General features: G+C 37.1%; 2 protein-coding genes across 2 annotated transcripts in view; one reads left to right on the top strand and one right to left on the bottom strand.

Annotated features, from left to right (window-relative positions):
• Positions 1-27,990, top strand: part of LOC139721915 (complement factor B-like) — a 143,012-nt gene that overhangs the window by 37,292 nt on the left and 77,730 nt on the right. The gene's annotated exons all lie outside the window — the stretch shown is intronic.
• On the bottom strand, positions 46-26,674 carry LOC139721807 (heme-binding protein 2-like). The gene is made up of 2 exons (XM_071633131.1): positions 26,477-26,674; positions 46-223 (listed from the first exon to the last, which is right to left on the bottom strand). The coding sequence occupies exons 1-2, from the start codon at positions 26,653-26,655 to the stop codon at positions 46-48; spliced, it is 357 nt and encodes a 118-aa protein (XP_071489232.1). The 5' UTR covers positions 26,656-26,674.

Here is a 27,990-nt window from a genome sequence, read left to right as displayed (position 1 = left end):
CAATTTCGAGCAGTCTTCGGCATAAACACTACCACCTCAATTTTGCTAGTCTGTGGCAATGAACCAGATTTCATTGTGTCGAAAAAATATGGAGAAGGGAGAGTCGTAGCCTGCAGTGTAGTAGTATGACGTCACAAAAGTGCGATTGTCGGCTCGAAGATCTTCACCAAGTTGCGCGGCGTTTTCCAGCCAGTCCTTTTCATAGGCGCGACCAGAGAAGGAGCTGAGAGGGAACAACAGAGAAAGTTTTTCAAATGCTGTCTTTAGAGTTTAAAGTATGGTGAACGAGACATTAAAATGAAGAAAAATATATAAAAGAAGGTGTCAAAGTAGAGGAAAATGTCTCCTAAAACAGATTTTTAATGTGACTTATTAAAAGATATTCGAGCCACTGAGAAATCGCGAGTTAAAACTGACTGATTTGCTTTACCGATATTCGCTCCGAAACAGCCGTTTTTTTCGAACCCTAAAATATGACGTCACGAAATCAACAAAACCCTTTACGAGTGCAGCGGGACATCGAGGCCGCCATTCATAAAGCACGTATTTCTTGGTGAGCGGATGCAATATCTAGCCTGTCTTTAGTCGCATCTGCTTTCTCGGCTGAGACATCAAAACGCCAAATTTTTACCTTATGGAAAGACGTTGAATTTGACATCGAGAGTGAATTGAGTGATGACATTGATAATGACACTGATAGTGACAGTGGCAAAGTCGGAGTGGTAGAAGAAGCGAGGGTGAGGCGACGGATATGGAAGGCCTCTGCGGACACAACTCGTTTGGGGCATACATGGAAACGGGCACACTGTCTCTCCATACGTATGCCCCAAACGAACCACGTCCGCAACGGCCCTCCATAGACAGATCCCACTGTGTGGATGGAGTGGTAGCACAGCGCATATTTCGTGACGTCATAATTTTGGTCACCTAAATTTCGCCGTCAGATCGGGTTCTGGTGGTCTAAAAAGGGTCTCAAAACACCATCTCTCCGTCGTTCTGGAGACGTTTTTACCTTCTGAAAGTTAATTATTCATATTTCTAGAGACTTAACCCTATTTTAACTGGGCTATTTGAGACCAAGTTTTTATTGGGGGGGGGGGTCAAATTGACCCCCCCCCCCCCCTTCAGATCTCGGCCGCCGATTGCACGATCGCCGCAAAATTTTGCCTGAACATAGAGCCGGATGTCAACTACAAGATTACATGGTCATATAGTAGAAAAATGTTGATTTTATATTTTTTAATAAATCAATTATGCAAATTTACGGATGAAATCATATTTTCACCTCCATCAAAAAGAATGAAGGATTGCTAAATTTTTGTGTCAGAGTTCCTCAAGTCACATCGAACAATTTTCTTGTAAAAAAATAGCACAATCATAATCAGTTTCTTTTGTTTTTTGTTTTGTTAATTTCTTATGTATTTTATTGTTTATTCGACCTTTTGCTTTCTATTGTTTTTTGCCAAAATTTGTTGCAGGCACTTTTTACATTAGAATTGATTAATTTCAATGTTCAAACGTTGAAATAATCTAATTTATATCAATTAGACAAAAAAAAAACACAATTTGCATTGGATTTGCACACGAAATCATAAATTTGAGCTGTTTTCGGGTTGACATGCATAATTATGCAAAACATTGCGTAACTTCAGAACGGTGTACCCGGACGTCGCAAATTTGGTCTCAAAAATGCGAGAGACTTCAATGAAAAAAGTCGTGAAACGACGCGGCAAAATCTTTGCGCGTTGCGGAATCGTGGCGCGAAATGTCGAGGGGGGTCAATTTGACCCCCCCCCCCCCCAGTTATAATAGGGTTAAGCTTTCCAGAAATGTATAAATCACCCTGTTTATGAATATCGTCCCTTTTTTTCTCGTTCACCATACTTTAAATTGAAAGAATGCCGACCTCAATGTTCTAACGTTCTACATCTACAACTAAGGGTACAAGAACCCGCGGAGGGGAGGGGCGGGGATGGAGGGTTGGGCGGGGATGGAGGGTTAGGTGAGGGTGTGGAAGATGTGCCCTCCCCCCCCCCCCCCCCCATTTCCTACAAGCCTAGAAATTCGTTTAAATATTCGTTTAAATGTTAAGCTTTCCCTTTTTTTTAGTTCGTGCTAAACACATGGCAAAACTGACAATTTGCTTTGTTTCATACCGCATTCCTCCCCGTCATGACCCCCCCCCACACATGTCTAATGGGGCACATCATATAGGCCTAACGATGTTGATAAATCCTTCCAAGAAGTGACACATTCTTTGTAAGATAGGGTTGTTATCCCGTGCTCGTGTGCCTAACAAAGGAGACAAAACACATTATGGAAATATCTGCCTCTGTTTCAAGAGTTCGGAATGTGATCTTTAACTTCGAGAACAAGCTCTATGGGGCGCCAAGTGTCGCACGGTCGATGACTGATTTTGTAACTAAATCAACCTTGCGACACTTTGCGTTCCATAGAGCTTATTCTCGAAGTTGGCTTTAAATCCTCGATGTGAAGGATCACTATCTAAACGTAACTATAAGGTTGAAGCGACAATGAAAAAAATATGAAAACTAATCATGCGTTCTTTTTCCTGACACTGCAAAACATTATGTTATGAGGCTTTTAAGATGGCATAGGGGTGAAAAGCTGAAAAAATTATAATTTTCTGCCCCTTCCGTTCTCCACTCCTCTCTCCTGCCACAGTTTCACTGAGAGCACAAAGTCGAAGATGATAAACGTGTTCTGAAGTGTTTATGTAAGGTAAAAAGGCCAAAGGACTGCACAGATGTCCTTTTGTAAGACACCTTTGCAACCGTACTAAACGTTAGACTAATTACAGTCTCTATATACAAGATCGGCAAATTTCGATATTGATATTACCAATTCCTTATGTCGCAATGAATACATTTCTTGATTTAAGATTGCATTGCGTATGTCTCACTGCAGTTGAACAAATAAGATGGAGACTTCTAAGATCCTTTTGTAGCAAATCTTTATCATTATGACGAGTTGAGGTAGAGATAACCATTTTTATAATAAAAACAGATTCTAATTGAGTGGTTTAGGAAGATTTGCAAATGTACTGAGAGCTGGTATAACATGTTTATAGCAAACAACAAACAGAATTCGTTGTCCGATGGGTTAATTACAAGAGGCTTAGGAACATTCAAACACACACACACACACACACACACATGCACACACACGTGTGCGTACGCGCAAACATACATACATTGTACATACAGGCACACACCCACACATAGAAAAATAGCAAGAAGTGACAGGGGCAAACATGATTTCCCATGCACACATACACAAATAACAGAAAACCAAAGAAAAGCGGCACATATTCAACTTGGCGCCACACTTCCACGCAAGAGAATAGACTCAAGTAATATCCATACACACGGAATAAGAACTAGAGATTGTAATTTGTCATCACTGACAAATTAAGGTGATCCGATTTTTTTTTAATCAATGATTCGAGTCCTGATCGTAATAGGCATGACAATACAAGTTTCATCTGTGTTTAGAGACATTGGCCGTGTGAGGTTTGGATTCTCATTTAGAAAAGGGAGTCATATCTGCCATCTTTGGTACCAATTCTGTATACACTGAATAACGAAGATACAGCAACGAATACATATGACCTTTGACCCACCTTTACACTCCCAAGATGGCATCTGAGGAAAAAGTGGTTATTTTGTGAAATGATTCTTGCGACATCGTCTATATTCGTGTGCAAAATATGGCAAAGATAGGACAGGTATTCACCAAGATGCAAAATGCAAAGTCTTAGGTGCAACATAAAATCTGGGAGAAATTCACCGAAGGGTAAGTGAGAGCTAGTGCTCGATAAAGAAAAGCATGTCGATTTTCACATTAAAAAAAAAAATCCCTCCCATAGAGATAACACGTCATAACGAAAATACAGAAAGAAGTACATATGACCTTTGACCTCACTTTGCACACCCAAGATGGCGTCTGAGCAAAAAGTGGTTATTTTGTGAAATGATCCTTGTAACATGGTCTTTGCGTGTGCAAAATATGGGAAAGATAGGACATGTATTCACCAAGATACAGGATGAAACATTTATGACCTTTGACCCTAATTTACATACCCAAGATGGTGTCTGATCAAGTAGTTGTTATTTTATGAAATAATGTACGTGACATGAACTAAACATGTGCAAAATATGGGATTGATAGCCATTGTTGTTCATCTATTGCACAGAAAGTAGTAGAAAGAAAGAAAAATAAAGAAAAAAATATGTTATTTTATAGAAATTTGAAGGAGAAGCATAAAAAAATCAGAAAAAGATAAAGTTAGGAAGGGAGATTAAGAATAACTAAAGAAAAATAAGAAAAAAAGTGTTTAAAAAAATGAAAAAAAAAATTGGCAGGGGTGAGCCTCGAACCAGGGACCTTAGGATTACGAGTCGGATGCGCTATGCAATGACCTATTTCATGCTCCATAGGCCCTGTGTATTAAGCAAAATGACGCTGCATCGAAGCCACGTGCCATTTTCAACCAAGTTTTTCGACATGATGCCGACGTCATATGAAAAAATGAAGGGCACACTTACGATAGCCCAAAGTCTCAGCTACAACATACTAAAATCTGGGAAAAATTCACCGAAGCAAAAGTGAGCTAGTGCTCGAAAAAGAGAGTCATGTCAATTTTCACTGCCAGAAAAACTGCTCTCCCATAGAGATAACACGTAAACTGGTCAAATTCTACAAGGATACATTCAATCCATTTTTACGAGGCGATGACGTCATCCAATCAAAATGTTGTTTTTACATTAATGAAAGAACATTTCATAAGCTACAACATACTGAAATATGGGAGAAAATTGGCAGAGGATAAGTGAGATACGCTCGAGTAAACTTGTAATTTGATGACGTCATTTTGAAAATTTACTTTTTTTACTTTATTAAGAAATTTGATATCTTTTAATCATTTTGTCAGCATTGCCTACCCATGAAATGACATGTACAACTCATCAGCTTTCAATATATGTAAAGAAAATGGGGGGTCACCGTCCATCCTGACGAGTAAAATCGGATTTAAAATTGGCAGTTTTTTGGCATAGTTGCACTGTATATCGCCATTGACGCGCGCGCGGAATTTCAACTTTGACGGCCCCGTATGACGTCATATTGAGTCGGATTGACTTGAAACGTGGTATAAATATTCCTTGAAATTTCAGACATGCGATCAAAGTGAAAAAACTGGAAATTTCAATTGCATATGAGCTGTGCGTGCGTATATGCGCGCGCGCGTACGCGTCCGTCCGATTTTTTCAATTTTTCAAAAAATGCTCCAAATGGTCTGAAACGTGTGCAAAAAAATTTTGAGCTCGATTGGAGCATACAAATATTTCAACGCGCGCGTACGCGCACGTTTTAAGAGAAAATATGAATTTTGAGAACATGAGTAGAATGCGCATAACTTTAAATATATGTGACGTAAATTTCATTGAAAAATTCAATTTCATTAATGAGATATGATTGAGAATGTGTTTTCATATAATGACGTCATAGTGACGTCACGGTCGACTGATCACAATGATACATTAGATTTGCCGTCTTTGGGACATGATGCATACATGATATAATTTTGAAATTGACAGGCAGCGGACTTTCTGAGCTAACCTCTGCACAACTTTTGAGGAAAAATAAAGAAGAAGAAGAAGAAAAACTAGAGATTGTAATTTGTCATTACTGACAAATTAAGGTGATCCGATTTTTTTTTCATCAATGATTCGAGTCCTGATCGCAATAGGCATGACCATACAGGTTTCGTCTGTTGTTAAAAACGTTGGCCGTGTGATGTTTGAATTCTCGTTTAGAAAAGGGAGTCATATCTGCCATCTTTGGTACCAAATTCCGTATACACTAGATAACGAAGATACAACAAATACATATGACCTTTGACCCACCTTTACACTCCCAAGATGGCATCTGAGGAAAAAGTGGTTATTTTGTGAAATGATTCTTGCGACATCGTTTATACGTGTGCAAAATATGGGAAAGATAGAACAGGTATTCGCCAAGATACAAGATGAAACATTTATGACCTTTGACTCTAATTTACATACCCAAGATGTTGTCCGATCAAGTAGTTGTTATTTTATGAAATAATGTACGTGACATGAACTAAACATGTGCAGAATATGGGGGTGATAGGGCGTGTTTTTCTTGAGTTATTGCAAAGAAAGTTGCAGAAAGAAAGAAATATCCCAATACATAGAAGATAAGCTTTAATTTCAACCAAGTTTTTTTATCGTGATCCCGACATCGTATGAAAAAACAAAATCAAAATTAACGATAGCGCAAAGTCTCAGCTACAACATATTAAAATCTGGGAGAAATTCACCGAAGGGTAAGTGAGCTAGTGCTCGATAAAGACAATCATGTCAATTTTCACATTTAAAAAAAATTCCCTCCCATAGAGATAACACGTCATAACGAAGATACAAAAAGAAGTACATATGACCTTTGACCTCAATTTGCACAGACAAGATGGCATCTGAGTAAAAAGTGGTTATTTTGTGAAATGATCCTTGTAACATGGTCTTTGCGTTTGCAAAATATGGGAAAGATAGGACATGTATTCACTAAGATACAGGATAAAACACCTATGACCTTTGACCCTAATTTACATACCCAAGATGGTGTCCGATCAAGTAGTTGTTATTTTATGAAATAATGTACGTGACATGAACTAAACATGTGCAAAATATGGAAGTGATAGGGCGTGTTTTTCTTGAGTTATTGCAAAGAAAGTTGCAGAAAGAAAGAAATATCTCAATACATCGAAGATAAGCCTGAATTTCAACCAAAATTTTTGACGTGATCTCGACATCGTATGAAAAAACAAAGGGCACACTTACGGTAGCGTAAAGTCTCAGCTACAACATATCAAAATCTGGGAGAAATTTTCCGAAGGGTAAGTGAGCTAGTGCTCGATAAAGATAGTCATGTCAATTTTCATTTCCAGAAAAACTGCACTCCCATAGAGATAACACGTAAACTGGTCAAATTTGACAAGGTTACTTTTAATCCATTTTTACGAGGTGATACCGTTATCCAATCAAAATTTTGTAATTTCATGTTTGAAAGAGCATTAAATAAGCTACAACATACTGAAATCTGGGTGAAAATTAACAAAGGACTAGTGAGATACGCTCGAATGAACTTGAAATTTGATGACGTCATTTTGAAAATTTACTTTTTTTACTTTATTAAGAAATTTGCTATCTTTTAATCATTTTGTCAGCATTGCCACCCCATGAAATTACATGTACAACTCATCAGGTTTTAAAATATGTAAAGAAAATGGGGGGTCACCGTCCATCCTGACGAGTAAAATCGAATTTAAAATTAGCAGTTTTTTGGCATAGTTGCACTGTATATCGCCATTGACGCGCGCGCGGAATATCAACTTTGACGGGCCCGTATGACGTCATATTGAGTCGCATTGATTTGAAACTTGGTATAAATATTCCTTAACATTTCAGACATCCGATCAAAGTGTAAAAACTGGAAATTTCAATTGCACATGAGCTGTGCGTGCGTATATCCGCGCGCGCGTACGCGTCCGTCCGATTTTTTCAATTTTTCAAAAAATGCTCCAAATGGTCTGAAACGTGTGCAAAAAAATTTTGAGCTCGATTGGAGCATACAAATATTTCAACGCGCGCGTACGCGCACGTTTTAAGAGAAAATATGAATTTTGAGAACATGAGTAGAATGCGCATAATTTGAAATATATGTGACGTAAATTTCATTGAAAATTTTCATTCCATTAATGAGATATGATTGAGAATGTGTTTTCATATAATGACGTCATAGTGACGTCACGGTCGACTGATCACAATGATACATTAGATTTGTCGTCTTTGGGACATGATGCATACATGGTATGATTTTGAAATTGATAGGCAGCGGACTTTCTGAGCTAACCTCTGCACAACTTTTGCGGAGAAATAAAGAAAGAAAGAAGAAGAAAGAATCCGTACAGATACAGAAGGTGATCCGAAGGATACTCGGATCACCTAACTAGAGATTGTAATTTGTCATTACTGACAAATTAAGGTGATCCGATTTTTTTTTCATCAATGATTCGAGTCCTGATCGCAATAGGCATGACCATACAGGTTTCGTCTGTTGTTAAAAACGTTGGCCGTGTGATGTTTGAATTCTCGTTTAGAAAAGGGAGTCATATCTGCCATCTTTGGTACCAAATTCCGTATACACTAGATAACGAAGATACAACAAATACATATGACCTTTGACCCACCTTTACACTCCCAAGATGGCATCTGAGGAAAAAGTGGTTATTTTGTGAAATGATTCTTGCGACATCGTTTATACGTGTGCAAAATATGGGAAAGATAGAACAGGTATTCGCCAAGATACAAGATGAAACATTTATGACCTTTGACTCTAATTTACATACCCAAGATGTTGTCCGATCAAGTAGTTGTTATTTTATGAAATAATGTACGTGACATGAACTAAACATGTGCAGAATATGGGGGTGATAGGGCGTGTTTTTCTTGAGTTATTGCAAAGAAAGTTGCAGAAAGAAAGAAATATCCCAATACATAGAAGATAAGCTTTAATTTCAACCAAGTTTTTTTATCGTGATCCCGACATCGTATGAAAAAACAAAATCAAAATTAACGATAGCGCAAAGTCTCAGCTACAACATATTAAAATCTGGGAGAAATTCACCGAAGGGTAAGTGAGCTAGTGCTCGATAAAGACAATCATGTCAATTTTCACATTTAAAAAAATTCCCTCCCATAGAGATAACACGTCATAACGAAGATACAAAAAGAAGTACATATGACCTTTGACCTCAATTTGCACAGACAAGATGGCATCTGAGTAAAAAGTGGTTATTTTGTGAAATGATCCTTGTAACATGGTCTTTGCGTTTGCAAAATATGGGAAAGATAGGACATGTATTCACTAAGATACAGGATAAAACACCTATGACCTTTGACCCTAATTTACATACCCAAGATGGTGTCCGATCAAGTAGTTGTTATTTTATGAAATAATGTACGTGACATGAACTAAACATGTGCAAAATATGGAAGTGATAGGGCGTGTTTTTCTTGAGTTATTGCAAAGAAAGTTGCAGAAAGAAAGAAATATCTCAATACATCGAAGATAAGCCTGAATTTCAACCAAAATTTTTGACGTGATCTCGACATCGTATGAAAAAACAAAGGGCACACTTACGGTAGCGTAAAGTCTCAGCTACAACATATCAAAATCTGGGAGAAATTTTCCGAAGGGTAAGTGAGCTAGTGCTCGATAAAGATAGTCATGTCAATTTTCATTTCCAGAAAAACTGCACTCCCATAGAGATAACACGTAAACTGGTCAAATTTGACAAGGTTACTTTTAATCCATTTTTACGAGGTGATACCGTTATCCAATCAAAATTTTGTAATTTCATGTTTGAAAGAGCATTAAATAAGCTACAACATACTGAAATCTGGGTGAAAATTAACAAAGGACTAGTGAGATACGCTCGAATGAACTTGAAATTTGATGACGTCATTTTGAAAATTTACTTTTTTTACTTTATTAAGAAATTTGCTATCTTTTAATCATTTTGTCAGCATTGCCACCCCATGAAATTACATGTACAACTCATCAGGTTTTAAAATATGTAAAGAAAATGGGGGGTCACCGTCCATCCTGACGAGTAAAATCGAATTTAAAATTAGCAGTTTTTTGGCATAGTTGCACTGTATATCGCCATTGACGCGCGCGCGGAATATCAACTTTGACGGGCCCGTATGACGTCATATTGAGTCGCATTGATTTGAAACTTGGTATAAATATTCCTTAACATTTCAGACATCCGATCAAAGTGTAAAAACTGGAAATTTCAATTGCACATGAGCTGTGCGTGCGTATATCCGCGCGCGCGTACGCGTCCGTCCGATTTTTTCAATTTTTCAAAAAATGCTCCAAATGGTCTGAAACGTGTGCAAAAAAATTTTGAGCTCGATTGGAGCATACAAATATTTCAACGCGCGCGTACGCGCACGTTTTAAGAGAAAATATGAATTTTGAGAACATGAGTAGAATGCGCATAATTTGAAATATATGTGACGTAAATTTCATTGAAAATTTTCATTCCATTAATGAGATATGATTGAGAATGTGTTTTCATATAATGACGTCATAGTGACGTCACGGTCGACTGATCACAATGATACATTAGATTTGTCGTCTTTGGGACATGATGCATACATGGTATGATTTTGAAATTGATAGGCAGCGGACTTTCTGAGCTAACCTCTGCACAACTTTTGCGGAGAAATAAAGAAAGAAAGAAGAAGAAAGAATCCGTACAGATACAGAAGGTGATCCGAAGGATACTCGGATCACCTAACTAGAGATTGTAATTTGTCATCACTGACAAATTAAGGTGATCCGATTTTTTTTATCAATGATTCGAGTCCTGATCGCAATAGGCATGACCATACAAGTTTCATCTCTGTTTAGAGACATTGTCCGTGTGATGTTTGCATTCTCATTTAGAAAAGGGAGTCATATCTGCCATCTTTGGTACCAAATTCTGTATACACTGAATAACGAAGATACAGCAATGAATACATATGACCTTTGACCCACCTTTGCACTCCCAAGATTGCATCTGATGAAATAGTGGTTATTTTGTGAAATGATTCTCGCGACATCGTCGATACGTGTGAAATATATGGGAAAGATAGGACAGGTATTCACTAAGATACAAGATGAAACATTTATGACCTTTGACCCTAATTTACATACCCAAGATGTTGTCCGATCTAGTAGTTGTTATTTTATGAAATAATGTACGAGACATGAACTAAACATGTGCAAAATATGGGGGTGATAGGGCGTGTTTTTCTTGAGTTATTGCAAAGAAAGTTGCAGAAAGAAAGAAATATCTCAATACATAGAAGATAAGCTTTAATTTCAACCAATTTTTTATCGTCATCCCGACATCGTATGAAAAAACAAAGGAAATAAAACGATAGCGCAAAGTCTCAGCTACAACATATTAAAATCTGGGAGAAATTCACCGAAGGGTAAGTGAGCTAGTGCTCGATAAAGACAATCATGTCAATTTTCACATTAAAGAAAATTCCCTCCCATAGAGATAACACGTCATAACGAAGATACAAAAAGAAGTACATATGACCTTTGACCTCAAATTGTACAGACAAGATGGCATCTGAGTAAAAAGTGGTTATTTTGTGAAATGATCCTTGTAACATGGTCTTTGCGTATGCAAAATATGGGAAAGATAGGACATGTATTCACTAAGATACAGGGTGAAACACTTATGACCTTTGACCCTAATTTACATACCCAAGATGGTGTCCGATCAAGTAGTTGTTGTTTTATGAAATAATTCACGTGACATGAACTAAACATGTGCAAAATATAGAAGTGATAGAGGCCGTTTTTCTTGAGTTATTGCAAAGAAAGTTGCAGAAAGAAAGAAATATCTCAATACATCGAAGATAAGCCTGAATTTCAACCCAATTTTTTGACGTGATTCTGACATCGTATGAAAAAACAAAGGGCACACCTACGGTAGCGTAAAGTCTCAGCTACAACATATTAAAATCTGGGAGAAATTTACCGAAGCTTAAGTGAGCTAGTGCTCGATAAAGATAGTCATGTCAATTTTCATTTCCAGAAAAACTGCACTCCCATAGAGATAACACGTAAACTGGTCAAATTTGACAAGATTACATTTAATCCATTTTTACGAGGTGATACCGTTATCCAATCAAAATATTGTAATTTTATGTTTGAAAGAACATTAGATAAGCTACATCATACTGAAATCTGGGTGAAAATTGACAAAGGACTAGTGAGATATGCTCGAATGAACTTGAAATTTGATGACGTCATTTTGAAAATTTACTTTTTTTACTTTATTAAGAAATTTGATATCTTTTAATCATTTTGTCAGCATTGCCACCCCATGAAATGACATGTACAACTCATCAGCTTTCAAAATATGTACAGGAAATGGGGGGTCACCGTCCATCCTGACGAGTAAAATCGGATTTAAAATTGGCAGTTTTTTGGCATAGTTGCACTGTATATCGCCATTGACGCGCGCGCGGAATTTCAACTTTGACGGGCCCGTATGACGTCATATTGAGTCGGATTGATTTGAAACTTGGTATAAATATTCCTTAACATTTCAGACATCCGATCAAAGTGAAAAAACTGGAAATTTCAATTGCACATGAGCTGTGCGTGCGTATATGCGCGCGCGCGTACGCGTCCGTCCGATTTTTTCAATTTTTCAAAAAATGCTCGAAATGGTCTGAAACGTGTGCAAAAAAATTTTGAGCTCGATTGGAGCATACAAATATTTCAACGCGCGCGTACGCGCACGTTTTAAGAGAATATATGAATTTTGAGAACATGAGTAGAATGCGCATAATTTGAAATATATGTGACGTAAATTTCATTGAAAAATTTCATTCCATTAATGAGATATGATTGAGAATGTGTTTTCATATAATGACGTCATAGTGACGTCACGGTCCACTGATCACAATGATACATTAGATTTGTCGTCTTTGGGACATGATGCATACATGGTATAATTTTGAAATTGATAGGCAGCGGACTTTCTGAGCTAACCTCTGCACAACTTTTGCGGAGAAATAAAGAAACAAAGAAGAAGAAAGAATCCGTACAGATACAGAAGGTGATCCGAAGGATACTCGGATCACCTAACTAGAGATTGTAATTTGTCATCACTGACAAATTAAGGTGATCCGATTTTTTTTTAATCAATGATTCGAGTCCTGATCGTAATAGGCATGACAATACAAGTTTCATCTGTGTTTAGAGACATTGGCCGTGTGAGGTTTGGATTCTCATTTAGAAAAGGGAGTCATATCTGCCATCTTTGGTACCAATTCTGTATACACTGAATAACGAAGATACAGCAACGAATACATATGACCTTTGACCCACCTTTACACTCCCAAGATGGCATCTGAGGAAAAAGTGGTTTTGTGAAATGATTCTTGCGACATCGTCTATATTCGTGTGCAAAATATGGCAAAGATAGGAAAGGTATTCACCAAGATGCAAAATGCAAAGTCTTAGGTACAACATAAAATCTGGGAGAAATTCACCGAAGGGTAAGTGAGAGCTAGTGCTCGATAAAGAAAAGCATGTCGATTTTCACATTAAAAAAAAAATCCCTCCCATAGAGATAACACGTCATAACGAAAATACAGAAAGAAGTACATATGACCTTTGACCTCACTTTGCACACCCAAGATGGCGTCTGAGCAAAAAGTGGTTATTTTGTGAAATGATCCTTGTTACATGGTCTTTGTGTGTGCAAAATATGGGAAAGATAGGACATGTATTCACTAAGATACAGGATGAAACATTTATGACCTTTGACCCTAATTTACATACCCAAGATGGTGTCTGATCAAGTAGTTGTTATTTTATGAAATAATGTACGTGACATGAACTAAACATGTGCAAAATATGGGATTGATAGCCATTGTTGTTGTTCATCTATTGCACAGAAAGTAGTAGAAAGAAAGAAAAATAAAGAAAAAAATATGTTATTTTATAGAAATTTGAAGGAGAAGCATAAAAAAATCAGAAAAAGATAAAGTTAGGAAGGGAGATTAAGACTAACTAAAGAAAAAGAAGAAAAAAAGTGTTTAAAAAATGAAAAAAAAATATTGGCAGGGGTGAGCCTCGAACCAGGGACCTTAGGATTACGAGTCGGATGCGCTATGCAATGACCTATTTCATGCTCCATAGGCCCTGTGTATTAAGCAAAATGACGCTGTATCGAAGCCACGTGCCATTTTCAACCAAGTTTTTCGACGTGATGCCGACGTCGTATGAAAAAATGAAGGGCACACTTACGATAGCCCAAAGTCTCAGCTACAACATACTAAAATCTGGGAAAAATTCACCGAAGCATAAGTGAGCTAGTGCTCGAAAAAGAGAGTCATGTCAATTTTCACTGCCAGAAAAACTGCTCTCCCATAGAGATAACACGTAAACTGGTCAAATTCTACAAGGATACATTCAATCCAGTTTTACGAGGCGATGACGTCATCCAATCAAAATGTTGTTTTTACATTAATGAAAGAGCATTTCATAAGCTACAACATACTGAAATATGGGAGAAAATTGGCAGAGGATAAGTGAGATACGCTCGAGTAAACTTGTAATTTGATGACGTCATTTTGAAAATTTACTTTTTTTACTTTATTAAGAAATTTGATATCTTTTAATCATTTTGTCAGCATTGCCTACCCATGAAATGACATGTACAACTCATCAGCTTTCAATATATGTAAAGAAAATGGGGGGTCACCGTCCATCCTGACGAGTAAAATCCGATTTAAAATTGGCAGTTTTTTGGCATAGTTGCACTGTATATCGCCATTGACGCGCGCGCGGAATTTCAACTTTGACGGCCCCGTATGACGTCATATTGAGTCGGATTGACTTGAAACGTGGTATAAATATTCCTTGACATTTCAGACATGCGATCAAAGTGAAAAAACTGGAAATTTCAATTGCATATGAGCTGTGCGTGCGTATATGCGCGCGCGCGTACGCGTCCGTCCGATTTTTTCAATTTTTCAAAAAATGCTCCAAATGGTCTGAAACGTGTGCAAAAAAATTTTGAGCTCGATTGGAGCATACAAATATTTCAACGCGCGCGTACGCGCACGTTTTAAGAGAAAATATGAATTTTGAGAACATGAGTAGAATGCGCATAACTTTAAATATATGTGACGTAAATTTCATTGAAAAATTCTATTTCATTAATGAGATATGATTGAGAATGTGTTTTCATATAATGACGTCATAGTGACGTCACGGTCGACTGATCACAATGATACATTAGATTTGCCGTCTTTGGGACATGATGCATACATGATATAATTTTGAAATTGACAGGCAGCGGACTTTCTGAGCTAACCTCTGCACAACTTTTGAGGAGAAATAAAGAAGAAGAAGAAGAAGAAGAAGAACTAGAGATTGTAATTTGTCATCACTGACAAATTAAGGTGATCCGATTTTTTTTTATCAATGATTCGAGTCCTGATCGCAATAGGCATGACCATACAAGTTTCATCTGTGTTTAGAGACATTGGCCGTGTGATGTTTGCATTCTCATTTAGAAAAGGGAGTCATATCTGCCATCTTTGGTACCAAATTCTGTATACACTGAATAACGAAGATACAGCAATGAATACATATGACCTTTGACCCACCTTTGCACTCCCAAGATTGCATCTGATGAAATAGTGGTTATTTTGTGAAATGATTCTCGCGACATCGTCTATACGTGTGGAAAATATGGGAAAGATAGGACAGGTATTCACTAAGATACAAGATGAAACATTTATGACCTTTGACCCTAATTTACATACCCAAGATGTTGTCCGATCTAGTAGTTGTTATTTTATGAAATAATGTACGAGACATGAACTAAACATGTGCAAAATATGGGGGTGATAGGGCATGTTTTTCTTGAGTTATTGCAAAGAAAGTTGCAGAAAGAAAGAAATATCTCAATACATAGAAGATAAGCTTTAATTTCAACCAATTTTTTATCGTAATTCCGACATCGTATGAAAAAACGAAGGAAATGAAACGATAGCGCAAAGTCTCAGCTACAATATATTAAAATCTGGGAGAAATTCACCGAAGGGTAAGTGAGCTAGTGCTCGATAAAGACAATCATGTCAATTTTCACATTAAAGAAAATTCCCTCCCATAGAGATAACACGTCATAACGAAGATACAAAAAGAAGTACATATGACCTTTGACCTCAATTTGCACAGACAAGATGGCATCTGAGTAAAAAGTGATTATTTTGTGAAATGATCCTTGTAACATGGTCTTTGCGTGTGCAAAATATGGGAAAGATAAGACATGTATTCACTAAGATACAGGGTGAAACACCTATGACCTTTGACCCTAATTTACATACCCAAGATGGTGTCCGATCAAGTAGCTGTTATTTTATGAAATAATTCACGTGACATGAACTAAACATGTGCAAAATATAGAAGTGATAGAGGCCGTTTTTCTTGAGTTATTGCAAAGAAAGTTGCAGAAAGAAAGAAATATCTCAATACATCGAAGATAAGCCTGAATTTCAACCCAATTTTTTGACGTGATTTTGACATCGTATGAAAAAACGAAGGGCACACTTACGGTAGCGTAAAGTCTCAGCTACAACATATTAAAATCTGGGAGAAATTTACCGAAGCTTAAGTGAGCTAGTGCTCGATAAAGATAGTCATGTCAATTTTCATTTCCAGAAAAACTGCACTCCCATAGAGATAACACGTAAACTGGTCAAATTTGACAAGATTACTTTTAATCCATTTTTACGAGGTGATACCGTTATCCAATCAAAATATTGTAATTCTATGTTTGAAAGAACATTAAATAAGCTACATCATACTGAAATCTGGGTGAAAATTGACTAAGGACTAGTGAGATATGCTCGAATGAACTTGAAATTTGATGACGTCATTTTGAAAATTTACTTTTTTTACTTTATTAAGAAATTTGATATCTTTTAATCATTTTGTCAGCATTGCCACCCCATGAAATGACATGTACAACTCATCAGCTTTCAAAATATGTACAGAAAATGGGGGGTCACCGTCCATCCTGACGAGTAAAATCGGATTTAAAATTGGCAGTTTTTTGGCATAGTTGCACTGTATATCGCCATTGACGCGCGCGCGGAATTTCAACTTTGACGGGCCCGTATGACGTCATATTGAGTCGGATTGATTTGAAACTTGGTATAAATATTCCTTAACATTTCAGACATCCGATCAAAGTGAAAAAACTGGAAATTTCAATTGCACATGAGCTGTGCGTGCGTATATGCGCGCGCGCGTACGCGTCCGTCCGATTTTTTCAATTTTTCAAAAAATGCTCCAAATGGTCTGAAACGTGTGCAAAAAAATTTTGAGCTCGATTGGAGCATACAAATATTTCAACGCGCGCGTACGCGCACGTTTTAAGAGAAAATATGAATTTTGAGAACATGAGTAGAATGCGCATAATTTGAAATATATGTGACGTAAATTTCATTGAAAAATTTCATTCCATTAATGAGATATGATTGAGAATGTGTTTTCATATAATGACGTCATAGTGACGTCACGGTCCACTGATCACAATGATACATTAGATTTGTCGTCTTTGGGACATGATGCATACATGGTATAATTTTGAAATTGATAGGCAGCGGACTTTCTGAGCTAACCTCTGCACAACTTTTGCGGAGAAATAAAGAAAGAAAGAAGAAGAAAGAATCCGTACAGATACAGAAGGTGATCCGAAGGATACTCGGATCACCTAACTAGAGATTGTAATTTGTCATTACTGACAAATTAAGGTGATCCGATTTTTTTTTTCATCAATGATTCGAGTCCTGATCGCAATAGGCATGACCATACAGGTTTCGTCTGTTGTTAAAAACGTTGGCCGTGTGATGTTTGAATTCTCGTTTAGAAAAGGGAGTCATATCTGCCATCTTTGGTACCAAATTCCGTATACACTAGATAACGAAGATACAACAAATACATATGACCTTTGACCCACCTTTACACTCCCAAGATGGCATCTGAGGAAAAAGTGGTTATTTTGTGAAATGATTCTTGCGACATCGTCTATACGTGTGCAAAATATGGGAAAGATAGAACAGGTATTCGCCAAGATACAAGATGAAACATTTATGACCTTTGACTCTAATTTACATACCCAAGATGTTGTCCGATCAAGTAGTTGTTATTTTATGAAATAATGTACGTGACATGAACTAAACATGTGCAGAATATGGGGGTGATAGGGCGTGTTTTTCTTGAGTTATTGCAAAGAAAGTTGCAGAAAGAAAGAAATATCCCAATACATAGAAGATAAGCTTTAATTTCAACCAAGTTTTTTTATCGTGATCCCGACATCGTATGAAAAAACAAAATCAAAATTAACGATAGCGCAAAGTCTCAGCTACAACATATTAAAATCTGGGAGAAATTCACCGAAGGGTAAGTGAGCTAGTGCTCGATAAAGACAATCATGTCAATTTTCACATTTAAAAAAATTCCCTCCCATAGAGATAACACGTCATAACGAAGATACAAAAAGAAGTACATATGACCTTTGACCTCAATTTGCACAGACAAGATGGCATCTGAGTAAAAAGTGGTTATTTTGTGAAATGATCCTTGTAACATGGTCTTTGCGTTTGCAAAATATGGGAAAGATAGGACATGTATTCACTAAGATACAGGATAAAACACCTATGACCTTTGACCCTAATTTACATACCCAAGATGGTGTCCGATCAAGTAGTTGTTATTTTATGAAATAATGTACGTGACATGAACTAAACATGTGCAAAATATGGAAGTGATAGGGCGTGTTTTTCTTGAGTTATTGCAAAGAAAGTTGCAGAAAGAAAGAAATATCTCAATACATCGAAGATAAGCCTGAATTTCAACCAAAATTTTTGACGTGATCTCGACATCGTATGAAAAAACAAAGGGCACACTTACGGTAGCGTAAAGTCTCAGCTACAACATATCAAAATCTGGGAGAAATTTTCCGAAGGGTAAGTGAGCTAGTGCTCGATAAAGATAGTCATGTCAATTTTCATTTCCAGAAAAACTGCACTCCCATAGAGATAACACGTAAACTGGTCAAATTTGACAAGGTTACTTTTAATCCATTTTTACGAGGTGATACCGTTATCCAATCAAAATTTTGTAATTTCATGTTTGAAAGAGCATTAAATAAGCTACAACATACTGAAATCTGGGTGAAAATTAACAAAGGACTAGTGAGATACGCTCGAATGAACTTGAAATTTGATGACGTCATTTTGAAAATTTACTTTTTTTACTTTATTAAGAAATTTGCTATCTTTTAATCATTTTGTCAGCATTGCCACCCCATGAAATTACATGTACAACTCATCAGGTTTTAAAATATGTAAAGAAAATGGGGGGTCACCGTCCATCCTGACGAGTAAAATCGAATTTAAAATTAGCAGTTTTTTGGCATAGTTGCACTGTATATCGCCATTGACGCGCGCGCGGAATATCAACTTTGACGGGCCCGTATGACGTCATATTGAGTCGCATTGATTTGAAACTTGGTATAAATATTCCTTAACATTTCAGACATCCGATCAAAGTGTAAAAACTGGAAATTTCAATTGCACATGAGCTGTGCGTGCGTATATCCGCGCGCGCGTACGCGTCCGTCCGATTTTTTCAATTTTTCAAAAAATGCTCCAAATGGTCTGAAACGTGTGCAAAAAAATTTTGAGCTCGATTGGAGCATACAAATATTTCAACGCGCGCGTACGCGCACGTTTTAAGAGAAAATATGAATTTTGAGAACATGAGTAGAATGCGCATAATTTGAAATATATGTGACGTAAATTTCATTGAAAATTTTCATTCCATTAATGAGATATGATTGAGAATGTGTTTTCATATAATGACGTCATAGTGACGTCACGGTCGACTGATCACAATGATACATTAGATTTGTCGTCTTTGGGACATGATGCATACATGGTATGATTTTGAAATTGATAGGCAGCGGACTTTCTGAGCTAACCTCTGCACAACTTTTGCGGAGAAATAAAGAAAGAAAGAAGAAGAAAGAATCCGTACAGATACAGAAGGTGATCCGAAGGATACTCGGATCACCTAACTAGAGATTGTAATTTGTCATCACTGACAAATTAAGGTGATCCGATTTTTTTTTATCAATGATTCGAGTCCTGATCGCAATAGGCATGACCATACAAGTTTCATCTGTGTTTAGAGACATTGGCCGTGTGATGTTTGCATTCTCATTTAGAAAAGGGAGTCATATCTGCCATCTTTGGTACCAAATTCTGTATACACTGAATAACGAAGATACAGCAATGAATACATATGACCTTTGACCCACCTTTGCACTCCCAAGATTGCATCTGATGAAATAGTGGTTATTTTGTGAAATGATTCTCGCGACATCGTCTATACGTGTGGAAAATATGGGAAAGATAGGACAGGTATTCACTAAGATACAAGATGAAACATTTATGACCTTTGACCCTAATTTACATACCCAAGATGTTGTCCGATCTAGTAGTTGTTATTTTATGAAATAATGTACGAGACATGAACTAAACATGTGCAAAATATGGGGGTGATAGGGCGTGTTTTTCTTGAGTTATTGCAAAGAAAGTTGCAGAAAGAAAGAAATATCTCAATACATAGAAGATAAGCTTTAATTTCAACCAATTTTTTATCGTAATTCCGACATCGTATGAAAAAACGAAGGAAATGAAACGATAGCGCAAAGTCTCAGCTACAATATATTAAAATCTGGGAGAAATTCACCGAAGGGTAAGTGAGCTAGTGCTCGATAAAGACAATCATGTCAATTTTCACATTAAAGAAAATTCCCTCCCATAGAGATAACACGTCATAACGAAGATACAAAAAGAAGTACATATGACCTTTGACCTCAATTTGCACAGACAAGATGGCATCTGAGTAAAAAGTGATTATTTTGTGAAATGATCCTTGTAACATGGTCTTTGCGTGTGCAAAATATGGGAAAGATAAGACATGTATTCACTAAGATACAGGGTGAAACACCTATGACCTTTGACCCTAATTTACATACCCAAGATGGTGTCCGATCAAGTAGCTGTTATTTTATGAAATAATTCACGTGACATGAACTAAACATGTGCAAAATATAGAAGTGATAGAGGCCGTTTTTCTTGAGTTATTGCAAAGAAAGTTGCAGAAAGAAAGAAATATCTCAATACATCGAAGATAAGCCTGAATTTCAACCCAATTTTTTGACGTGATTTTGACATCGTATGAAAAAACGAAGGGCACACTTACGGTAGCGTAAAGTCTCAGCTACAACATATTAAAATCTGGGAGAAATTTACCGAAGCTTAAGTGAGCTAGTGCTCGATAAAGATAGTCATGTCAATTTTCATTTCCAGAAAAACTGCACTCCCATAGAGATAACACGTAAACTGGTCAAATTTGACAAGATTACTTTTAATCCATTTTTACGAGGTGATACCGTTATCCAATCAAAATATTGTAATTCTATGTTTGAAAGAACATTAAATAAGCTACATCATACTGAAATCTGGGTGAAAATTGACTAAGGACTAGTGAGATATGCTCGAATGAACTTGAAATTTGATGACGTCATTTTGAAAATTTACTTTTTTTACTTTATTAAGAAATTTGATATCTTTTAATCATTTTGTCAGCATTGCCACCCCATGAAATGACATGTACAACTCATCAGCTTTCAAAATATGTACAGAAAATGGGGGGTCACCGTCCATCCTGACGAGTAAAATCGGATTTAAAATTGGCAGTTTTTTGGCATAGTTGCACTGTATATCGCCATTGACGCGCGCGCGGAATTTCAACTTTGACGGGCCCGTATGACGTCATATTGAGTCGGATTGATTTGAAACTTGGTATAAATATTCCTTAACATTTCAGACATCCGATCAAAGTGAAAAAACTGGAAATTTCAATTGCACATGAGCTGTGCGTGCGTATATGCGCGCGCGCGTACGCGTCCGTCCGATTTTTTCAATTTTTCAAAAAATGCTCCAAATGGTCTGAAACGTGTGCAAAAAAATTTTGAGCTCGATTGGAGCATACAAATATTTCAACGCGCGCGTACGCGCACGTTTTAAGAGAAAATATGAATTTTGAGAACATGAGTAGAATGCGCATAATTTGAAATATATGTGACGTAAATTTCATTGAAAAATTTCATTCCATTAATGAGATATGATTGAGAATGTGTTTTCATATAATGACGTCATAGTGACGTCACGGTCGACTGATCACAATGATACATTAGATTTGTCGTCTTTGGGACATGATGCATACATGGTATAAGTTTGAAATTGATAGGCAGCGGACTTTCTGAGCTAACCTCTGCACAACTTTTGCGGAGAAATAAAGAAAGAAAGAAGAAGAAAGAATCCGTACAGATACAGAAGGTGATCCGAAGGATACTCGGATCACCTAACTAGAGATTGTAATTTGTCATCACTGACAAATTAAGGTGATCCGATTTTTTTTAATCAATGATTTGAGTCATGATAGTGCAAAGTCTCAGCTACAACATATTAAAATCTGAGAGAAATTCACCGAAGCATAAGTAAGATAGTGCTCGATAAAGAGAGTCATGTCAATTTTCACATCTAAAAAATTCCCTCCCATAGAGATAATACGTCATAGCGAAGATAGAAAAAGAAGTACATATGACCTTTGACCCCACTTTGCACAGACAAGATGGCATCTGAGTAAAAAGTAGTTATTTTATGAAATGATTCCTGTAACATGGTCTTTACGTGTGCAAAATATGGGAAAGATAGGACATGTATTCACCAAGATACAGGATGAAACATCTACGACCTTTGACCCTAATTTACATACCCAAGATGGCGGCTGATTAAGTAGTTGTTATTTTATGAAATAATGTTCGTGACATGAACTAAACATGTGCAAAATATGGTGGTGATAGGGTATGTTTTTCTTGAGTTATTGCACATAAAGTTGTAAAAAGAAAGAAATATTACAATACATCGAAGATAAGCTGTAATTTCAACCAAGTTTTATACGTGATCCCGACAACGTATGAAAAAACAAAGGGCACACTTACGATAGCCCTACGTCTCAGCTACAACATATTAAAATCTTAGAGAAATTCACCGAAGCATAAGTGAGCTAGTGCTCGATAAAGATAGTCATGTCAATTTTCATTTCCATAAAAATTGCACTCCCATAGAGATTAGACGTAAACTGGTCAAATTTGACAAGGTTACCTTCAATCCATTTTTTCGAGGTGATGTCGTCATCTAATCAAAAATATGTAATTACATTAATGAAAGAGCATTTCATAAGCTACAACATATTGAAATTTAGATGAAAATTGGCCAAGGATAAGTGAGATACGCTCGAGTAAACTTGAAATTTGATGACGTCATTTTGAAAATTTACTTTTTTTACTTTATTAAGAAATTTGATATCTTTTAATCATTTTTCCAGCATTGCCAACCCATGAAATGACATGTAAAACTCATCAGCTTTCAGAATAGGTAAAGAAAATAGGGGGTCACCGTCCATCCTGACGAGTAAAATCGGTGTTAAAATTGGCGTTTTTTTGGCATAGTTGCACTGTTTAGCGCCATTGACGCGCGCGCGGAATTTCAACTTTGACGGGCCCGTATGACGTCATATTGAATCGGATCGACTTGAAACTTGGTAGAAATATTCATTGACATTTCGGACATCTGATCCGTGTGAAAAAACTGAAAATTTCTATTTCATATTAGCTGTGCGTGCGAATATGTGCGCGCGCGTACGCGTCCGTCCAATTTTTTTCAATTTTTCAAAAAATGCTCCAAATGGTCTGAAACGTGTGCAAAAAAATTTTGAGCTCGATTTGAGCATACAAATATTTCAACGCGCGCGTACGCGCGCGTTTTGAGATAAAAATGAATTTTGAGAATATGAGTAGAATTCACTTGACTTGAAATATATGTGACGTAAATTTCAATGAAATATTCCATTCCATTAATGAGATATGCATGAAAATGTGTTTTCATATAATGACGTCATAGTGACGTCACGGTCGACTGATCACTATGATTTTACTTGTGCTGTCGTCTTTGCAACATGATACATATATGGTATAAGTTTGACATTGAGAGGCAATGCACTTTCTGAGCTAACCTCTGCACAACTTTTGAGGAGAAATAAAGAAAGAAACAAAGAAAGAAGAAAGATTCAGTACAGATACAGAAGGTGATCCGAGAGGATACTCGGATCACCTAACAAAGAATCCGTACAGATACAGAAGGTGATCCGAGAGGATACTCGGATCACCTAACTAGAGATTGTAATTTGTCATCACTGACAAATTAAGGTGATCCGATTTTTTTTTAATCAATGATTCGAGTCCTGATCGTAATAGGCATGACAATACAAGTTTCATCTGTGTTTAGAGACATTGGCCGTGTGAGGTTTGGATTCTCATTTAGAAAAGGGAGTCATATCTGCCATCTTTGGTACCAATTCTGTATACACTGAATAACGAAGATACAGCAACGAATACATATGACCTTTGACCCACCTTTACACTCCCAAGATGGCATCTGAGGAAAAAGTGGTTATTTTGTGAAATGATTCTTGCGACATCGTCTATATTCGTGTGCAAAATATGGCAAAGATAGGACAGGTATTCACCAAGATGCAAAATGCAAAGTCTTAGGTACAACATAAAATCTGGGAGAAATTCACCGAAGGGTAAGTGAGAGCTAGTGCTCGATAAAGAAAAGCATGTCGATTTTCACATTAAAAAAAAATCCCTCCCATAGAGATAACACGTCATAACGAAAATACAGAAAGAAGTACATATGACCTTTGACCTCACTTTGCACACCCAAGATGGCGTCTGAGCAAAAAGTGGTTATTTTGTGAAATGATCCTTGTTACATGGTCTTTGTGTGTGCAAAATATGGGAAAGATAGGACATGTATTCACCAAGATACAGGATGAAACATTTATGACCTTTGACCCTAATTTACATACCCAAGATGGTGTCTGATCAAGTAGTTGTTATTTTATGAAATAATGTACGTGACATGAACTAAACATGTGCAAAATATGGGATTGATAGCCATTGTTGTTGTTCATCTATTGCACAGAAAGTAGTAGAAAGAAAGAAAAATAAAGAAAAAAATATGTTATTTTATAGAAATTTGAAGGAGAAGCATAAAAAAATCAGAAAAAGATAAAGTTAGGAAGAGAGATTAAGACTAACTAAAGAAAAAGAAGAAAAAAAGTGTTTAAAAAAATGAAAAAAAAATATTGGCAGGGGTGAGCCTCGAACCAGGGACCTTAGGATTACGAGTCGGATGCGCTATGCAATGACCTATTTCATGCTCCATAGGCCCTGTGTATTAAGCAAAATGACGCTGCATCGAAGCCACGTGCCATTTTCAACCAAGTTTTTCGACGTGATGCCGACGTCGTATGAAAAAATGAAGGGCACATTTACGATAGCCCAAAGTCTCAGCTACAACATACTAAAATCTGGGAAAAATTCACCGAAGCAAAAGTGAGCTAGTGCTCGAAAAAGAGAGTCATGTCAATTTTCACTGCCAGAAAAACTGCTCTCCCATAGAGATAACACGTAAACTGGTCAAATTCTACAAGGATACATTCAATCCATTTTTACGAGGCGATGACGTCATCCAATCAAAATGTTGTTTTTACATTAATGAAAGAACATTTCATAAGCTACAACATACTGAAATATGGGAGAAAATTGGCAGAGGATAAGTGAGATACGCTCGAGTAAACTTGTAATTTGATGACGTCATTTTGAAAATTTACTTTTTTTACTTTATTAAGAAATTTGATATCTTTTAATCATTTTGTCAGCATTGCCTACCCATGAAATGACATGTACAACTCATCAGCTTTCAATATATGTAAAGAAAATGGGGGGTCATCGTCCATCCTGACGAGTAAAATCAGATTTAAAATTGGCAGTTTTTTGGCATAGTTGCACTGTATATCGCCATTGACGCGCGCGCGGAATTTCAACTTTGACGGCCCCGTATGACGTCATATTGAGTCGGATTGACTTGAAACGTGGTATAAATATTCCTTGACATTTCTGACATGCGATCAAAGTGAAAAAACTGGAAATTTCAATTGCATATGAGCTGTGCGTGCGTATATGCGCGCGCGCGTACGCGTCCGTCCGATTTTTTCAATTTTTCAAAAAATGCTCCAAATGGTCTGAAACGTGTGCAAAAAAATTTTGAGCTCGATTGGAGCATACAAATATTTCAACGCGCGCGTACGCGCACGTTTTAAGAGAAAATATGAATTTTGAGAACATGAGTAGAATGCGCATAACTTTAAATATATGTGACGTAAATTTCATTGAAAAATTCTATTTCATTAATGAGATATGATTGAGAATGTGTTTTCATATAATGACGTCATAGTGACGTCACGGTCGACTGATCACAATGATACATTAGATTTGCCGTCTTTGGGACATGATGCATACATGATATAATTTTGAAATTGACAGGCAGCGGACTTTCTGAGCTAACCTCTGCACAACTTTTGAGGAGAAATAAAGAAGAAGAAAAACAAAGAATCCGTACAGATACAGAAGGTGATCCGAGAGGATACTCGGATCACCTAACAAAGAATCCGTACAGATACAGAAGGTGATCCGAGAGGATACTCGGATCACCTAATAAAACAAGTATAGAGAATATCATAGGAAATTATGAGCATCGCATGTATGTACATAACGAAATATACCCACCGTACGTACACTCGCTGCTGGGGAAACTTCTCTATAAAGACGTTCTCATCCGCTGGCTGAGGAGCGTTGGACTGGATGTTATGTGGGACGAAGAAGTAGATGGTAAAATTGGACTCGCATGCTGGTCCCTGTCCTGGTATCACCCGGGTGGCAACTGGGACTGTCATGGGGATTTTCATTCCTGTTTCAAAAATATAGTTGAAGCAAAGCATTTTAAGAAAGCTTCAGTCTGGCTGATTTCGAATATAAAAAGGTATTAATTCGAAATGTGGCTGCGTGGATGAAACCATGGACCCTCAATCCTGATACACACTAGATGTGAGTCCATCAGTGGAGTTGTGCCCTTCAGATGGTATATAGTATTGGTGGAGATGAGGTTTGGGCTTTAACTTTTTGCGAGATACTAAGAAACCACTTATGAAATAGTACAGAGCATACCATTCTAGGAGGAATTCAGAGTTTATTTGATAAAAATCGGTTTTGGAATTGCTGAGACATCCAAAAACAAGTTAAAACAAAGCGATTGTAATAAAAGGTGGGTCCCATTTTATATTACGATCGCTCTGTTTTTGATATCTCAGCCATTTCAAAACTAATTTTCATGAAATAAACATTGAATTCCTCTTCGAAGTATATGCTCTTTCATATGTCAAAAGAAGTTTTTCATTATTTTACCTATATAAAAATGATAGTAAAGAGAAGTTAGGTCTCAACCAACACTATACGATCCCTTTAATCGTGTTTAAAGGCACTTTATCCGCATCATGCATTACTTACTATCTTGTGTTCCTCGAAAAGGGACTGAAGGCCGCCGGCCATGTGTTTGCTTGCTTGTAACCATGAAATTGCTTCGTAGGGGCCATGTGAAATAAGTCATCAAACTCAAACACAACGATCGAAGGATTTTTTTTTTTTAGATCGAAAGGTAAGTTTCTTGCATGTAACGAAGAGCGATGAAACACATGTCCCTTTGACAAGGCTCAGCATCACCACAAGGATGGACGGCGACTTCTAAAAAGGAAATCTTCAAGAAGCAAAGCTTTTGAAATATGGGACGGTCCTCAGCTGACTGTCTCGTCAAAAACCCACGAACTGACCTGCGTCGTTGTTCCCCTGGATGTAGTCGAAGTCACGATGGAACCCCTCTGACACGGCCTTGTCGCACTTCAATCCAAGGACCTGAGTACCCACCCAGTTGGCCGCCTCGTAAAGACGTTCCTCGTTGTTCTGCGGGTGAAGGGATGTTTGTGTGAGCGCTATGATAACTAATGACATAAAATGGGCTTTAGAATTTCTGTAACCTGATTGGTCAATTATCATGCATCGATATTTTTCTTCTAATCTGCACTGAGCCATGCGTCCGTTAAAATCCGAACGCATGCCATCATGCGCCCGGTAAAATCCAAATGCACGGCTCAAGCCCTGTATAGTGTTGTAGGTGTAACGGACTCATGATAGGGAAAAAGGTTGAATTTCATGAATTAACGGGCCCATTTTAGAACATGCATGTTGCA

The sequence above is a fragment of the Diadema antillarum genome, unplaced genomic scaffold (assembly GCF_040938485.1).
Source record: "Diadema antillarum isolate AM-2024a unplaced genomic scaffold, OU_Dant_1.0 scf00000151, whole genome shotgun sequence".
NCBI lineage: Eukaryota > Metazoa > Echinodermata > Echinoidea > Diadematoida > Diadematidae > Diadema > Diadema antillarum.
This window is presented reverse-complemented; position numbering and strand designations above follow the sequence as displayed.

What these genes read in the sequence shown, in the direction of transcription:
- LOC139721807 (XM_071633131.1), bottom strand. Translation starts at nt 26,655, where the DNA reads ATGAAAATCCCCATGACAGTCCCAGTTGCCACCCGGGTGATACCAGGA. An exon ending in CAGCAGCGAGTGTACGTACG is followed by an intron (nt 224 to 26,476) that starts GTGGGTATATTT and finishes GTTCCCTCTCAG; the next exon opens with CTCCTTCTCTGGTCGCGCCT.